An 18,955-nucleotide genomic window follows, 5' to 3' on the forward strand; every position below is an offset into this window, starting at 1 on the left:
ACAATAATAATAATCCCTGTTGATCGCACTTCGTTCTTTTTCATTTAGTGGAATTAAAATGAACCAAGGCATATTTCCAGTAGCGTAGCAGCCGACAGGGGGGGGGGGGGGTGTCAGTATAGGGAAAGGAGGCCAGCATACGCATTAGCCTAGGACCCCCATTTTTCTTAATCCGTCCCTGCATCAACGAGGTAATTGAGAAATTGCTGGAGTACAATAAACGTCTCTGTATGGTTTTATATATCTTACAAAAATAATTTGATTCAGTAATCATACGAGCAGTCACGGAGGCAATGCATAATGAAGTAGTACAGAATACATACGTGAATGTATTCAGAAATAGGTACAACGATTCCACACCTACCTTGCTTCTTCGCAAGAAAAGTTGAAAATTATCTCTGAAGATAGGCGTCAGGCAAGGAGACACAATCTCTCCAATGCTATTGACCGCGCGCTCATAAAAAATATTCAAGCTATTTGACTGGGAAGGCTTTCGAGGGCGATCAACTGCAAATATCAGAAGAAACTTCGGTTTCCAAACGACAATGGCACTGTCCTGTTCCGCAACACTAGGGATCAATTACAACTTATGATTGAGGACATCACCGAGAAAGTGTAAGAGTAGGTCTGAAGCTTAATATGGGACAAAACCAAGATAATTTACAAGTGCCTAGCAAGGCAAGAAGAATTTATGATCGCTAGATAACCTATTGGGCCTGCGCAGGAATAAGTTTAATTACGGCAATTACTTACATGGGACACTTATCATGAGCAGGAAATTTAGAAAAGATTAAGAACGGGGTGATGTGCATAAAGCAGGTATTACGCAATCCTGACTGGAAGCTTACCACTGTCGCTGAAAAAAAAGTGTACGATCATTGCATTCTACCGGTGCTAACATATAAGGCAGAAACATGGAGTTTAAAATAAAGAAGCTCGAGAAGAAGTTAGGGAGCGCGAAAAGTGCGATGGAATGAATATTGTTAGGCAGGACGTCAAGGGACCGGGAAAGAGTGGTGTGAATCATAGTCCAAACGGTGGTAATATTGGATTTGACAATATTAGAGAAAATGGGGCTGGGCAGGCCATGTAGTGTGTAGCGCAAATAACCGATGGACCATTATAGTTACTGAACAGGTGCCATAAGAAGGAAAGTGCAGTCGAGGACGTCAGAAAATTAGGTGGGTTGATGATATAGGGAAATTTGCAGGCGCGAGCCAGAATAAGCTACCGCAAGACAGGAGTAACTGCGGATAGCTAGGAGAGGCTTTACTCGTGTAATGGACGTAAGAATAAACCAATGATGATAAGTACGCTTACAAGATCAGCTTAGGGATCGCCGCCAGCGCTTCCCCCGCCCATTTATTACAAACTATGTGGAATCTTGTGTCACTCACAGGCGTACATGGTATATGTACTTAGAAGGAGGCAGCTCGTCAAGTAATCCTCGAATGCAGCCTGAACGTACGAAGGTTGTGAAAATCGAGGGCCTGAGTATCCAATAAAAAGATGAAATAAACAAATCAAGAGGAACTAATCAAGTAGTTCTTTTGTTGCAAGTCCAGAAAGAAAAATATAATGAAACCAGAAAAAAACGTCAAAGTAATGTTATTTTCAAGTTAAATGTAGCAATTCATTTTGTGTCCCTGTTGAAAGTTCATTCCCTTATTATTTAGGCATTTAAGTATAATAGCGGTAAAGGAACGTTTGGATGCAGTTAAGAAAAAAGGTTGGGCTTGCTTAGCGAGGTTTTTTACTAGATGGTCACAGTTTCTATCGAGTTATGTTGGTGCCGGAGTGCTGATGCTGTGATTAGGTTAAGGATGCGAGTTACTTTTGTTCTACAATACTGAGAGAGAAAGAATGCAAGGAGAGGCAAGACATTGCGGTCAACCATACGAGTTAACTTACGCTGACTTAGAGCTGTATCGCGCAATATTTGTTACCGCCTATTGTAGCTAACTGCATTCACAATTGTCATGTCTCCAATGTAGGGTTCAGAAAATCCGCTTCCCTGCTAATTGTGCTGCATGCACTATAATAGATAATCTCTCCCCTTAAAGCGCATAGTGTGCTCAGCACCAAATGCAGCCATGTGGCAAAATTATATTATAGGGGGACCAAGGCTAATTATGATTTTTAATGCTATGTACCGTTCAATGTAAACACATAACATGACTGTTCAATAAGGATTCTGTTTTTTTTTCGTGCACGGAAGACCCGTACTTTGCTGCCCGTTTGTTGAAACCATATTTCTTTCGATACTCAGTTGCTGAATGGGACGAATAGACTTACCTTATTTTATGATGTGAACGCATATGCGAAACAAAAGCAAGATATGTGCTGGTCCTCTACAAAGTCTGACACTTTGAACGCTGGTGGAATTCGTCATAAACTGATCTACATCGAAAACGGTATTCGGGTGAGTGTTCAATTAGTTTTTAACATTTCCATCGCTTTTCAACTAATAAATACATGCTGATATGCATCCTTTTAAATACAGTAAACATATTATACCCAAAAGCTTTAACTAGGGTTATTTGATAGACGAGACCCTAAGGGCGTAAATAGGACACTCTTTAAAATAGGTGCATTTAGGCCCACAGTAAGCTGAAACAATAGGCTGAAATTCTTGGACAATCATAAGATGCTAATCTTATTTGGAAAGTCTCACAGCGGAAAACAGTAGTGTCCAATTGATCACAATATTTCTATGGATTATAGTATATTTATGGCAGTAAAATAGACGGTGTTTAAGCGAACGCTATCATTATCTTTAGTTGCCTGCGGCAGATAGCACAATTCTAGTTCATGAGCGGGTCTACTCGAAAGGATGAAGATTACTTGCACGAAAAGTTGAAATGCATAATAGTCTAATTAACAAGAGATAATAATAATAATATTAATAATAATAATAATAATAATAATAATAATAATAATAATAATAATAATAATAATAATAATCAGCCTAGTTACGCCCACTACAGCACAAAGCCTCTCCAACTATCCCGGTCAAGTACTAATTGTGGCCATGCCGTCCCTGCAAACTTCCTAATCTCATCCGCCCATCTCACCTTCGGCCACCCCTGCTACGCTTACCTTCCCTTGGAATCCAGTCCGCAACCCTTAATGACCATCGGTTATTAAGGGTTACATGTCCAGCCCATGCCCCCCCCCCCTATTTCTTTTTCTTGATTTCAACTAAGACGTCCTTAACTCGCGTTTGTTCCCTCACCCAATCTGCTCTTTTCTTATCCCTTAAGATTAGACCCATCATTTTTCTTTCCATAGCTCGTTGTGTCGGCCTCAATTTAAGTAGAACCCTTTTCGTAAGACTCCAGGTTTTGGCCCCGTATGTCAGTACTGGTAAGACACAGCTGTTATACACTTTTCTCTTGAGGGATAATGGCAACCTGCTATTCATTATCTGAGAATGTCTGCCAAATGCATCCCAGCCCATTCTTATTCTTCTGAGTATTTCAGTCTCATGATCCGGATCCGCGGTTACTACCTGCCCTAAGTAGATGTATTCCCTTACCACTTCCAGTGCCTTGCTACCTATCGTAAACTGCTGTTCTCTGCCGAGACGGTTAAACATTGCTTTAGTTTCCTGCAGATTAATTTTTAGACCCACCCTTCTGCTTTGCTTCTCCAGATCAGTGAGCATGCATTGCAATTGGTCCCCCGAGTTACTAAGCAAAGCAATATCATCAGTGAATCGCAAGGTACTAAGGTATTCTCCCTAACTCTTATGCCCCATTCTTCCTAATCCTGGTCTTTGAATACCTCCTTTAAATATGCTGTGAATAACATTGTAGAGATCGTATCTCCCTGCCTGACTCCTTTAGTTATTGTGATTTTGTTGCTTTCTTTATGGAGGACTACGGTGGCTGTCGAGCCGCTACCAATATCTTTCAGTAGTTTTACATATGGCTCTTCTACACCCTTACTCCGTAATGCCTCCATTACTGCTGAGGTTTCAACTGAATCAAACGCTTTCTTGTAATCAATGAAAGCTTCAGCGGTGAAAGTTGCAGCGGTGGTGTAGAGGTAGAGCATGCGCCTCGCGTGGAAGAGGACCGTGGTTCGAATCGCGGTGCCGCGCAATTTTCCGCCGGATTAAAAAAAAAGGAAAATCCACGTGTTGGTAAAATTGCATAAAAAGGCCTAAAGTGCGGCCTGATCCCGGTAGCCAGAACCGGTAACGCACTCCTCACCAGAGCAGGATTAGCCGCCCTGGTGCAGTACTTAGCCACAACCTCCTATATGAATACAACAATCGAGAGATATAAGCTGTCGAATTTGCGGTAAAAATGATATGCGGTTCCACTGACTTTCTTTACAAAACGTTGTTCAAAACTTTAACTGAAATTCAATGACAAGTTTCCAGGAACCGGAGCGGCGCGCATGCGCTGCCAGAATTCGTAAAGATCGTACATACGAGCTTTATATACGACTCGCACCTATACTTTTTATGTATACTCTTTTCATGTATGCATTCGTATACGCTTTGCATGGATGCTTTTCATAGGCTTTGTACGTATGAATATATATAAGCCTTTTACAAGTTCATATATGAGCTCTGCACGTGCCTTCAGGTAGCGCATGTGCGCCCCACCGCTTTCTTGAAAACTGTTCATTAAACTGCAGTTGTAAGCCTCTATCCGGTCCACGCGTTTCTTCCCGCCAGCATTTCTGCTCAACGAAACAACATGATGTATTAACGAGCGCAACACTCTACGCTTCGTCATTTTATGCATTGAACCAGAAAAGTAGCTGGTGCGCCGATGCATTGCAACCCGAAATTCGGGAAATAATAGATGGAAACTGGTGTCATTCTCAGAATTCGTTTCAAGTAGACTGCGCTGGTGTTGCAGGTTTTGGGCCCATATAGAGTGTTTCAAAGCAAAAAAAAAATGTACTCATGATGATCACGAATCCTTCTTCCGCATTTTTCACCATGAACGGCCTCTCTCTGTTGACACAGAGGTCGAGTAACTTTGTTCCAGGTGGCGACCAATACCCTACACAGGGCGTGAGCGGAAAAACCTTGCACAGAAATAACAACAAGGCGAGGTTACTGAGTAGGAAGCGTGTACATGCATTCGTGGCAACATAATATAATGGAATTGCAATGCTAAAGCAAACAAGTATTCGGCAACCACCATATTGTGCCAATATTTGGAACTGTAGACAAGCCTACCACAACCCAGCATTACTCAAATGGCCTTTGTAATCAAAGCAAGGTTATTCGAGAACAATAGAAAAAAAAAGATTCATACGGTGAGTGCAATATTACTGGATGAGAAGTCACTGCTGCAAACAACAACCAATGTTCACAATGGTCTCCAGAGGTGCAAGAGCAAGGAGATCTGTAAAAATGCCAATTTATGTTAGCTTGAATGATCAGAGACGGGCAAAACTATTGCAGAAAATATTCATGTTCTTTCTTGCAAGCAAAAATAGTCCGGGACAGCCCCAACTTAACATTTATGTTTGTACTAAGGAGAGAAGATAGTTGCGCTAGTTGGTTGAAATGCACATGAAAAAGTTTGCATGGAGACACCAGGACAATGCCCAGAAAAGATAAAGTCGAGCACTGACTCACAATTGGCCTTTATTGCAAACGCATAAACGAATAAATAGGAAAACTGAAACAGAAAAAGCAAGGATATCATTGCGAACATCATGTGTTACCCCGTGCACATGATTGTACCTATTGTGCCTATTTGTACATTTGATTCAGCTATTAAGCTTCCTTCCTAACCCCCATAGCCAAACATCTTTTTTGTTGCACTCAATCTGACATATTCAAGTAAGTACAGAAAATGCATTGTAGAGCTATAGTAGCATTTTATAGCCAAGCTCTTAGTCTTTCAGTGCCCGGCATTTTTAGTGTCCGTCGGTTAACAAAAATGTGCGGCCCATCTCGGTAGCAGTGCAGGCCAGGAGCAGTGGTTGGTACCCCCGTAATTCAGAGGCTTTAAGCACTCAGGAGAGAGCTTGAAAAAACAAAGGAAAGCTAACGAGTTCATTTGAATCCAGAAGGACAAAGTGAACGCATATCGATAGCAGATTCCACAGGCAATCCAGTTGGAGCAATGTTATGGGTAGGCTACGCATATTTGGAACTCTCGAGGAACAGCCGAAAGTTGAAGGCAACAGATACGTCCATATATGGCTTGGTGCCGCGCACGTGCCACAGATGACGATCATGCCCAAGAAGCTGAACGCAAGCGTCAAGCCAGGGAGGAACTGAATGATAGTAGCCGCGCAAGAGAAGTCGAGTGCAAGCGACAAGCTCGCCAAGACGACGATGATTTCCGGCACGCTGAGAACGCTCCAAAACTACAGAGGTACCAAGCGGATCTGAAGGCAAATTTCGAGGGGGCCAACTCCAATTTCAAGCGTAAGTTCCCGCTCCATGAATTTGATTTATCGTGCAGTGTATGTCACCGACTGTGGTATGAAAGTTACTTATCGAGCCTTACTATTGTGAAGGACATTACGAAGAAAACGGCTGTTTGTGTTCTCACGAGGCGTTTCCCACAAAAAACATCACAAACTTCAGATCTTGTAGCGCGTACGCAGATTTCCTTCTACAAGATAAAGTGTCACTGCTTTCGAACACGTATGGCTATATATATTCCAATATATTAGCCTACTTGCCGAAACTAAATGCAGTCGAAGAGCGGCTAGTCGCTCCGCGTATCCAGTTCAAGAGCATTAGGCGCCTAACAGACAGAGGTGGACAGTTTGTTGTGAAAGGGCAAGTCGTCAGCATACCAATAATTGTTGCAATGGCTGTACAGACCCTACCGACACACGTCAATGGCGACATCGCCTTCAGCATACACATAAAGCGTCGTCTTATGACGAAGCTCACATATCTGCATTGGTTAGTGCTGAAAATTTTTAAGTTTGATTGGACATTCTTTTCGCAGCGTCCATTGTACAAGTATAATACCATCAGCTTCAACTCTGGTACATTCGAGAGCATCCCCGATGCTACGAACATTGACGATGAAGAAATCATGGTACTGACTGATGACGCGGAAGAATTGCATGACCCCAAGGATTATGTAGCCGCAATGAGTGAATCGAGCGAAACTGTTCTAAGACGACGTAGTTCTGGCAGGCCTTGAACTTCAGACTGATTACGTGGTGATAGCTCCCGGCAAAGGACCAGTTCCTATACCGCTTCTGTCTGGCAAAAACGCGGAAGCATTATTCTTCGCACAAGCATACCTGCGCGACCCAAGAAAAATCAAGCGGGTGTGTGACGCCCTTCTCTACAGCCACAAGTAAAATTCGGTACACTGAATGGAGCCATGGGGCGCCGGCACATGCCTTGTACAACATGGTGATGAAAATCATCCAATACAGAATAGCAAACCAAAATACGATAACGTTTTACGTCAATGAGGAGACCAACAGGGTCACGCGGAAACAGCTCGAGTACCGTGACAACCTACAGGCCGCGATTAACATTGATCATGGTGTTCATCCGTGGTGTACCAAACACCGTACATTACTGGATGGAACAAACTAAGAAAATATTCGCTATAATTCGACAATTAGGGCATAATGTCGGCACCGGAGGTGCACTGGGATCGCTTTATCGCTCTCCTCAAAAGATTGAGGGTGCAGGGGAACCCACAGTTGCAAAGATGCGTAGACGACCTTCGGTGCTTGGTCACAACTGAAATAGTTAACAAAAACCGTGCGGTGTGTGCCATTTGCATCCTGCGGTTGCCCAACGTCATTCTGAATATTCTGAAGGGCAAAACCGTGTCACCGTTCAAGCCATATAGTGTTATGGATTACTTTGACGTGTGGAATCCCAGCTCGGGCATACGCACATCCACACGCTTCTGTGTCTGCATTATGTGCCGGAGGAGGAATTGAGCCGCACAATGCCCGGTCATGGTTTCGTTTCATGATTGTCATAACATCAGTGACGTCATCCAATTGTCTTCATCCCGTCGTCGTCACACCAACTTCGTCGATCCATCGGCGTTATTCCTTGTTCGCCCCTCTATCTTAATTACTCTATCGTCATTCAATTCTAATTATCTCGCCGTTGTCATGTTATCGTTGTCATTGCATCGGTGTCACGCAGACGCTTTAATGCATCCGTTGTTATAAAATCGTTGTCATGCCGCCTCGGTCATGCTATCGTCGTTATTAGCGCTTCTTCATCCCGTTTTAATCCTATCATCGTTATCTCGCCATCATCGTCACAATCATTTCATTGTCGTGTTATCGTGGTCGGCAAGCTGTTGTCGTTAGACCTTCGTCATTACTTAAGAAGTGGCCTCTCATTGTGGTCATGCCGTCTTCGTTATACTGCCTTTCTCGTCCAATCGGTATCATTTTTTTTCGTTTTTTCATCATCACTGCGTGGGCCTCTTGCAGTCGTACTTATGTCGTCATACTATTGGGTGTCCTTGGCAAGCGAATACCATAGCAAAGTGCAAAGTTATCGGAGTATGCGGCATTTAACCGAATGAACCCAAGTCTCCTACTTGGCACTTGACGTGTTAAATAAACGTCACTGCAGAAACAGAAAGAGGGAATCTGCCGCTATATTGCTCCAATGATAGTCGCATTACCACGACAGTAATCATGAGATGAGTTCTGCCATAATTTTTTCTTAATACCTTGAACCTTGTCGTTATATGAGAGTTAATTTCTCAGAAAGTAAACCACTATTCTGATAATTTGTGTCCCATGCTTCATCGTTCCTGAATGCTTTTTCGCGCATTCTTTGAACCCAGTGATCTTCGTTTATAGCTTACCGCACAGTATTACCTAGCACGTAAAAACCTTCCAGACTTCATGAATGTATCTCGTTAGCGTTACAGAGATCTTGACTGGTATGTAAAGGCAAGATATGGTGTATCAACAGTAATCTTCAATGCATGGAGTGAGTTTATTTGTTGTTGCTTTTTAATTGATACTTATGCTATTAGGTATTCTCCGTAATCTTGGAGCTTAAGTTGTGGGTTTTAAAGGACTTTAAGTCACCGTGATATCTTGACTCCCATTTCTCATAGTGACGCAGAGATTGACGCAGATCTGTTAACTTCTCTAGGAACAGTTACTCAGGAATATGAATGATGCGGCTTGCTGAAGTACAAATTTCGCAGCAAGATGTTGAACCGTGTGGGCGTTTTTCGTTAGGCCAAACCGCGTTTCTAACATGGGTCCCAAAAATACCTATACTCTTTGAAATGTGGCAGGATTTCTGTGAAATTAAAACGAAGAGGAGCTGCGTGCATATCCAGCGATGCTCGTAGCAGCCCACTCAAAGTACTGTGTATGGCGCTCGCCATGAGGCACGTGCTTCACCGTATAGCAAATATACTAAAAACAAATAACCTCAGTGTCGCCTAGCAGACTTACAGCGGAGTAAATCAACTGCAGATGGCGCGTGGGAATCGTTGTTCCCGTACGGCCTCGTCTGTGCCTCTAAGATTACCTTATAAATCATTTTATACCATGACGCGGCTGGCTGTGACCATGCTAACCAAAGATTGCTTTTTTTACTACTATAACATACAATGCTCTAAGTTCAGTTCGCCTTGTTTACCCATTCGTCCGTCCGTCTCTGCGTGCGCTCTCTTACGCTAACGACGACCGTTTTCCTACGACACAGAAGGAAGATTCATGTTTATGTGTTGTTGAAGATAACTCCTTCATCTTCAACTTCGCAAGCAGCATAGTATGAAAAAATGTTTTTTACAACCGCTTTTAATGGCAGTGAAACCGATGCCACTGAAGTAATGTGTATTTGGGAGTCGAGCACACTGATCACTAACTTAGCCATTATGTTTTTTTTTAAATCCTGTGCAACTTCCTGCAATACATTCACAATATCAGTGACGTTTCTATTTAAGCGGATTGCTTTGAACACGCGCACCTACATCTATAAAGGAAAAAAATAACGGAAAGTACAACTTCCTCGAACATGACAGTTATTCCATACGACTAGCCTATGTGGAGGTTCAGATTTTAGACAACGACAGAAGTCAGCATGTAGTGCAAGGCTTGGTGCTCAAGATCGTCGTATTTCGGAGGCCAGAAGCGACAAAACTGCAGTCAACGAACATTGTATTATGCAGTGCATCGTATAGTAAATGTCATTGACAAGATGGCGGTGTTTCTGCGCGGAGATATTCCTCCGTGAACATAGAAACGGTTGCCGGCACACAGGAGGCCTTGTGTTATGACGAAGGAGGCGCTGATGAGTTTGAGCTTCACCACGGCACATAGCCACAAAGGCGGCTGCGCCGTAAATAGGTAGTATTTGGAAAAGAAGGTAGATAGCACGAACAATCACAATACCAAAAGCAATGTCAGAGTGATTAATCCAGCTAGCGTAAACGGTTACAAAATACGCAGCTGACAAGTGCCCTATTTATCGATACTACAAATGCACAGGGAAAATAAATTCATTGGAATCTCGTACAGAGAGGTGTTATTTTGCTCGGGACATCAGATGTAGGACATCAGATAAGTTTAAGTGTCTGAGCTTAAGAAAGTCCTTATGCACGGACCTTAAAACTGCTTCAATGATCTTGAAAAGCAACTACCACTCCACGTGCAGCACTACTTAGAACTTTTACAGCAACTGAGATTTGAAAAACGTGTAAGAAAACTTCGAAATTGAAGATAATCTCACAAACCTAGTGCAGCTACCTAAAGCAGCTAGGTGCTTGGTCATTATTCTAATGAGCTAGGGCAACCAAAAAAAATGTGAGGCATAGAATCCCTTGCACAAGAAATACTTTGTCGCATCTAACTCTGATAGCGTATGTTTTAGTTTCTTCTCGGCGACACAGCTTCTGAGATAGTGGAAGAAAGGTGATAACATGAACTGCAACATTCGTTGCACCGCTTGCAGATTACGAGACAGAGTATAAATGAATACTATTGATTTTTTGGAAAGATGTCAGGATCCCGAACGAAAGCTTTCTTTTTTCACTGCTTTGGAATCAGCCCTTGTAAAGGCGCCGAGTACACATCACCAACCATAATCGGTCTGCATAAGGCTATAGCAGAAAAATAAACAAGAATTGTAGACTTTGCCTTGCAGAAACCTGGTACTAACATACCTTTTCGTTACAGATGGGCAACGAAGAGATCGCACTAAAAGTGGAACCTACACGCTTTTTGCCGCTCAAGATAGCTGCTTAGTTATTGGAACGGTAAAAACAAATGGAGGTAATGTACGCTTTTTCTTCCGACTTCCCTAGCAAGTAAACCCAGCACGCTTGCTGCTAAATGTTACGCTTCGTTGGATTGTTGATTTCTGTGATTCGCTGATCTTTTTTCTACCGTTATTCTGTTCATTCCTTTTCTTACTACCAAATCTCGTGGCTTGCCGCCCTTAGCACTGTTCATATTGCGATATGCTCCTCAAGACGATGTTCACCCTTGGATTTAGTGAGACATAACCATAGGCGGCCGCTGCGTGACCTCATGACGACGACGTGCCTTGCTTGATCTAGGCTGGACCCTATCTTCGTCAGTGCTTACAACGGTAGTAAATATACCCTAAAAATGGTTTGCCTATACTTTTTCCACGGAAATATTGTTTGGTGGTGGTGCTACGGTACTTTTCTGATGATGGAGCCTCCCAGCTGACTTCATCTCCGGTCTACCTCCATGCCGCCAGGTGATGACACGTCGCCTCCGGCTACGCCTCCGGCTACGCCTCCGACAACCACCCAGTTTATCGCTTCACGTTCCCCCTACCTCGGGACAGTTTTCAGGACGAATAGCATCGACATCGATGATTGGCTCAGCCTGTACCTGCATGTCAGCGAACATAATGGCTAATATGCAACTATAATGCTGACAAACGTCATAGTTTACCTCATCGCGACCATTCGCGCGTGGCTTCGGACCTACGAGGCCGACCCCACCCGCGGGATCCAGCAGCAGCTGAGCGACCTTTTCACAAAACCGCTTGGTCGATAGCCTGCCGCCAGGAAACAACTGGTCGTATGTACCAAGGCGTTAACTGTACCTTACTTGTACATACTGGGCCTCTTTGCTTTTATGTCCGAGGCTAATAGACGTCCGAGGCTGACAAGATTGCTCATGTTGTGAAGGGCATTGTGGATGACGCATTCAATCTGCTCATCTTCACCAATGTGACCACCTTTGATAATGCGATGAGTGTGTGCCGCTGTCTAGAGTAAGAGAAATATCTCTTACCCTAGACTCTTTTACTCGCTGGCCGAGGCTGCCGCTGCAGCCTCGGCCAGCGAGGCAACTCCTTGTCAACCATCCACACCAGACAATGTGATGAACATCGTGCGCCGAGAACTCGAGACCGCAAATCCAGCTTCTTGTAAACGCAGGCTATCTCACACCTCTACGGCTACTGTTTTATTGATACACGCCGTTGTTCCCAAGGAATTTGTGAACCTGGGCTTCTTCTCTACTTTGAGTGCCTCGAACACACCTGCGCCATCCTTGCCTCCACGGACAGGCCTTGTTGCGGAGTTACTGTCTTCCTCGTTGGAGAAACCCCTTTGAATAAAGAACAGTCATTGATGAACTTATCGGTTTTCACTGCAACCGTGCTGGACACATTGCGTGCTACTACCGTAGTTAGTGGATTTCTCAGTTGCCTTGGCCATTTCACACTTACTCTGCTCGTTTTTAAAATGCCCACTGCTATCCCCCTCGCACCAAATTCTCTGCGTCCAAAGCCCCTCAGCAAGAAAGCCGTTATGCGTGGCCACATCCGCTGCATAGCCATCCATCTTGATCACCGACACGCCGCTGCTCTCCGCCGTTCATTCGTCATTCTCGCGAAATTCTAAACTGTGCAGTTTTTGTAAGTGGAGCTGCACTGTCCACCTTGTCTCAAATTGGTTTCCAATGTCCATTTCGTACATACGAGAATAATCTTGAAACCCACAAGGACAGCGTCCATGTCTCAGGACTGGGGGACACATCTGGGGAGCACGTCTTTTTTATTAGTGCCAGGTTTCGTTGTTGCGTAAACAAGATCCTTACACCTCCTACGACCCGAGTCTTACTCGTTCAACATAGTGGGATTTTCGGTGTTCTAGGGACATCAGTTGTTATTTACAGTTGTTATTTTTACGGCCATTCCCATTCGCCTTCAAGGCCTGATGCTCGCACTTGATTTTCTTTCTGCCAATCCCACTCTAACTGATTCCCTCGCTGGTTGATAGATTGCCTTCGCCTTGGACATCGTCGCCTCTGTGAACCCCGTTGCCCATCTCCTCCGTTTAGCTTACATTACAGAAATTAGGTTCACCAACCATCTAAAACGTATACGTATTTTGAATTCTTCTGTTTGCGAGCTTTTCCGTACAGCGACGACTATGTGACGCCTCTTACTGAGGCCCAGCTCACGCATGGTGTCACTTCACCCTAACTGGTCCTTAGCATAACGGTTGACAAAAGCTATCTTCCACTTGCAAATATAGGGTTCATGAACCATGAGCCAAGACTTTCACGTAAGAGCTTTTGCACTGGTTGCTGCCTGTGCTACAATACCGACTAATTGGGGCAGCTGGAAAATCCACAGTATGATCGCCAACGATCTTCTGCCTCAGCACGCTGCAGCGCCTCGACGTATTCTCGAGTGGTATCGAGACATTTAATACTTCGGTAATTGGCCTTTGGATAAAGAGTCCATTGTCGCGCATAGCATTCACATATGCAATGTGAGCACTGTTCTTCGAAGCCCCATTCGTGTGTTGGTGTCGGAGTCAAGCGTATTCCAGCAGCAAGTCAAGAACTCCTTGACAAGGATATTAGCAAGCAAACCAGCACTCCTAGGCGTCTTCTCTCGTTTTGGTGAAAAAGAAAGTTTGAGGCCACCTAAGCCATTCTTATGAGTTGTGATTGCGAAAGTATTAGCGTCCAATTGAACGCTGCAAAGCCGTCCTTTGAGTTTTGCTATGCGAGTAAGATCTGCAAAGAAACTTCAGTTTGGCCTAGTTAGTATGTACTGCAGATCATATTGGCTGGAAGTAAAGACGGGGACAGCCGAAGAGAGCGCATAAACGACACGGGCGGCAACATTCAACTGGTACGAACGTAAATACGAACAGAACATGCGCAGAACGCAGCAACAACAATACTCATCAGCCTATTGGGGCAACCAATTATCTATAAACTCCATCTCCCATATAAACGACGTAATGGAGGTGTCACAGTCTTGGCCGTTCTTTTTTATGTCATGTACATCCATCAGTTCCCATGCAGTGTGGCCCTGCCTTCTCTCCAAAATCTTTCTCGCCTTGAAAAGTGGTTCACAGGGGAAGGAATCATCGCGCGCAGGCAAGGGCGCCAATTCATCTTTCGTTAACTTTTGCTCATGTTCACTGGCTTGATCATTCAGGGACCGTCCCGTCTACACTATGTAAGACTTGCCACACGCCAGGGGAATTTCGCACATAACTCCTTCATTGCATTTTGCATACAGCTTGGTTTCGTTCTTGCCACAGCCTTGCTTTCCTTTAGGATCACAGGAGGTGCCAGGGCAGAGCCGCACCAGCTTAAATGGGGCTGAAAAGACAAGGAGTACTCCAACGCTGCCTTGCCACCTTCCTTATCTTGTGAGTGACCCTGTGAACATACGGTACCATTTCAGGTCTTACGGCCACAGTACTCATGCTCACCCTTGCTTTGCTCCTAGATCCTTCTACCTTCTGCGGGAAGGTTTTCACTACTGGGGTTACCATCGAGTCAGCGAACCCTGCGGTCTGAAGACGGAAAATCTGATTGTCGAAAGCAAGCTGCATCCTGTATACACAGGACTTGCGGAGAGCCGATTTTATACAGAGCATCGCTACTCCTTGTTTGGCAATCTTTGACTTAGGTCTAAAATACTTTGTTCTAAATGCTTAGGTCTAAAAAATGCAGGGAAGTTTCGAGTGGAAGGTCGTGACTAAATGAAAGCCCTTTACCGAGTTGTCTAAAGATGGCTAGAAAGCTTGTCACAAGTAATTATTCTGCCTTGCCCGTTAAAAGCAATGAAAAAGTCATGCACATATCTAAAATCTTTCAAAATGTTTAAAAACGCACTCCCAAATTCCTCGTCAAGCGCTGTGTCTATGGTAGCTAAAAAGTATCGCACAGAAGCGGCGCAGTGCACGTGCCAATGCAGATGCCGCGTTTCTCCAGAAAGAAGCGTTCGTCAAACGTGATAAAAGTGCTATTGAGATAGGTTTCTAAAAGCGACAAAATATCTTCCACCGAGATACCAGCTGCGATATGGAAGAGAACAATGCGATTTGTTTCAATACATTTCTTCACAGCAACAAAGTGGTCTTTACGAGGAACGGAGCAGAAAAGATCTTCCAGATCTACTGAAAAAGCCGGACCAATTTTCTGGTTAGCCCTTAGAAAATCAACCACCTCGTCAGAGCTTTTTGTACTTAAGGTGTCGGATAACAAGCGTCCTCAAACTCTTTAAATTCAAGCGGCTAACTTGAACCTTCCACATTCCACGCTTGCGAACTATTGTCCTGAATGGAATGCCGGCCTTATGTGTCTTCGCACTAAAGAAAACATTTTGCTCAGCGCCCGAAACTCTACTAATGTCCCCAGCTAGTGTGCTGATAAAGGGACTTACACATTCTTACAATCCTGCTTTTTACTCTGGTTTCAGAGTTTATAATAAGATTAAGATTCATCTTCAGTGCCTCAGTGGTTTTAACACCTAACATACCCTTCGGGAGCACACGAATCCCCTCTCCTTGTCTGCTTCTAAAATGACAACCTCGTTTCCTTTAAAAAATGTCAGAGCCCTATGTATGGCGGATGCTGTTTTAGTGGAAGTCCGTTTCTAGACACTCCTGCTAAGAAAATTGGAGGCTTATCAAGGTTAAGCCCAGTGGTTGCTTCGCATCCACTGGGCTTAACCTTAGCGTATCCTTAGCGTTTGGAGGCATCTTGACCGCATACACGCCCGGCGCAAAGACGCTGGCGCGGTTGCGGGCACAGAGACTGACGCGACGGCGGGCGCGCGCCGCTTCATCCCTGGCGTGACGTCACATATCACGTGATGCAGTGATGGTGGCGCCGCCGCCGCGTCGCGCGCGACAGCGCGAACCGAAGCGTGGAGGCCTCCGCCGGGCGACGTCCGACGGCGCGATATGAGGCCCCATCTGCAGCCGGTGTGACGTCATCACGTGACGTCACATCATGTGATGTCACTTCAGGGTCCATGGTGGCCACTGCCGGGAGGCGACCGACGGCGCGATATGAGGCGCCATCTGCAGCCTGTGTGACGTCATCATGTGACGTCATGTCACGTGACCCCACTTCAGGGTCAATGGTGGCCACCGCCGGGCGTCGCGCGAAGGCCCGAAACCTACGTTAATATGCTTCGCATAATAGGCAAGACCTCCCAACAGGCACCTGTTATGGTAATCCTACGGAGCCTTCTTCGCCACCCGCCTGTTATGAGCATCCAGTTCACGGGCAGGAAGTTGATCTTCGACGCTGTACTTCGGTCCTTTCCAGATCAGGGAGATCCCATCTTCTGGTATGCTTGCGTTGCCCTGCACAATCGCCTCATTTTCTTGTCCCGGACCAGTCGTCGGGCCGTTCGATGCTCTAAGAAGATGACCAAACCATGTGGTTTCAGTAGTACTCCGTCAATTGTGCACTGCAATGCCTGCCCCTGTGAACCACTTTTCAGCAGATAAATACTCTAGGGAGAAGCCAGGGTCAGACTGCACGCGAGCTGATGGCGACAGATCACATAAGAAAGAGTGGCCAAGGCTGTGTTAGTGATATTTCTATTAGGTTGTTTCAATCGGAGATATACTTTATTGATAATTTGCTACCTCGATAGGCTGCTGAGTGTTCTCGTTGCTGCGTTCTGCGCACGTTCCATTCGTCTATATATTGCCACGGGTTGCCGTTAATAAACCAGTTGAAAGTTACCGCTCGCGTCGTTTTTGTGTTCTCTTCTGCTGTTTCCGGCGTTATTTGCGTTCAATATGAGTAAGATCTGAGAGCGATCCGTGCTACATGAGCCTGCAAGCAGGATTAGCTTGTGGTGCTAACGTTGCAAGCCACTGAAGTTGTCTGCGACGAAAGATCGAGTAAGCAGCTGCGGCCGCAAAGGCCAACAGGTGTCTAACCCGCTCTGGGGGCTAGACAAAGCTATAGGGACCGCGCATCTGCTTCCGAGAGCGAGACGGCCGCAAGCACACGCGCGCGCCACGCGAAATTTTGCTGACAACTAATCTCGCCCTACAGCGTCGCGTCGCTGTATCTGCTGCGTCGAGGCACGTTGGTGACGTGGCGTCAGTGCGATGCGCTTTTCTCTCACCCAACACACTTTCGCACGCTCTGCTCCACAGAGGTGCTCGTGACGTGGCGTCGCTAAGGTACCTCTATAATAAGGTAGCGACATCTGCCGCGCGCGCCACCTAGGAAGTTCGTGTAGCAGACGGCGCCCGAGCTAAACCGCGGCGTCGCGGCATTCGTGCGGTGAAAAAGTATCGGCACACGCGCGCAAATAAAACCTACTGGTGCCTGAATGTGGGGAAAAACGAAGGAAAGGCACGAACTGCTAAATCTAGTCATTTAACTTCAAATGAGCGCTGAAAGAAAAACGCTCAAGAGAGCGGAATGAGTGCTTGACCGCCTCAATTCCGCATGTTTACCTTTCGTTCGTTTGCGCTCAATCACCGCGCGAGCCTTGGTGATGCTTGCGCTTAATCCCTTTTGCTCTGTGAATTCCTTTGCTTCTAAGTGTGCTGCATACACATAGCGGTTACTTTGAACGAATAATTCGTGTAAAAAAGGCTGGCAGTCGCTTGTACCGAAAATTTTCTACATAACGTCGCTGAAACGTGCGACCGTCATGGCAGCTAAACAACATCCTGTAAACGAGTGCGCCAACATTCTTCTTGCCGCGTAGTGTGTCTGTCGTGTAGCGGTTACACGACCACTGTTGTGCTTTGTGGCTCAGTGCTACGAGCCAGTGCAACTGCCGTGACATTCTGAATCGGCGGTATGAATTGTGTTAGCGAGTCTCCTCGATCGTGTTCAGGCTGCCAGCACGATCTAATCTCTCGGCACACCTACATCGAGCGTAGTGTGTGCGCGTGTGTGAATTCGGTTGACTGTTATCGTGAACGGTGCGACGTCGCTACGTAAACTTGAATCATTACACGTATTGCTCTGTTTAAGCCTTTTCGCCTCCGTGCGCCGCTAAAGCCCCGTAGTAATTAGAGGACCCTCATACGAAACGCACGCGGATAGGCCTAGCTTCTACTGCGCTGTGTTTTGCTGACGATGCGTGTATCGCTTCTGGCGTTTTTCTTAGGTTAATTTGCAGTTGTGTGTTTTTCATCAGTAAAATGGCATCGCCGATTACGGAAACACCTTCGAGTCTAAGGGAAACTTGGAAGGAAGGAGCTCGCAGGTGTATGTGATGTACTTTGATATATTGTATTATACTTTATTATTGGATGTCCAGTAGCAGTGGCTATGCAGTATTTGTTTTTATAGCAGAGTAATGCAGGGACTTAGGAATATATTTATTCACATATGCAATGCACAAAATAGGATTAGGATATGCAGAGTTGGAAATGCCTTTTTGAACATATTGTAAAGCGCAGTTAACCACGCGCGCAAAAAACTCAGGAAAGTGTAAAAGTAGAATTCACTGCTGAACTATGTGATTTTTTATCGCACGTACCACAATGCAGATATTCGTAAGCGAGTTGGTGCGCTTCTGCCCCACAATTTACTTGCATGCCAAGTCGTATATTTTGCACTTGCTGAGTCAACAGGCTCATAATGCACTAAAATCAATAATCTCCACAAACTTCGGCAATCAACATCCATGCGCGCGAACGAAATACTATCGCAGCTATGCACGCACACGTGTATACTTTCTGTCGCACCTTCGTATCGCTCTACGTTACTTTCC

The 18,955-nt window shown here is 45.1% G+C and overlaps 1 protein-coding gene across 1 annotated transcript in view; it reads left to right on the forward strand.

Annotated features, from left to right (window-relative positions):
* The window catches only part of LOC142568148 (uncharacterized), an 88,427-nt gene that overhangs the window by 38,453 nt on the left and 31,019 nt on the right, over positions 1-18,955 (forward strand). The window contains exons 3-4 of the mRNA XM_075678226.1: positions 2,270-2,422; positions 11,134-11,229. Coding sequence (XP_075534341.1) covers positions 2,270-2,422; positions 11,134-11,202 — 222 coding nt within the window. The 3' untranslated portion in view covers positions 11,203-11,229. The remainder of the gene's footprint in view (positions 1-2,269; positions 2,423-11,133; positions 11,230-18,955) is intronic.

Source organism: Dermacentor variabilis, unplaced genomic scaffold (genome assembly GCF_050947875.1).
Source record: "Dermacentor variabilis isolate Ectoservices unplaced genomic scaffold, ASM5094787v1 scaffold_17, whole genome shotgun sequence".
Lineage (NCBI taxonomy): Eukaryota > Metazoa > Arthropoda > Arachnida > Ixodida > Ixodidae > Dermacentor > Dermacentor variabilis.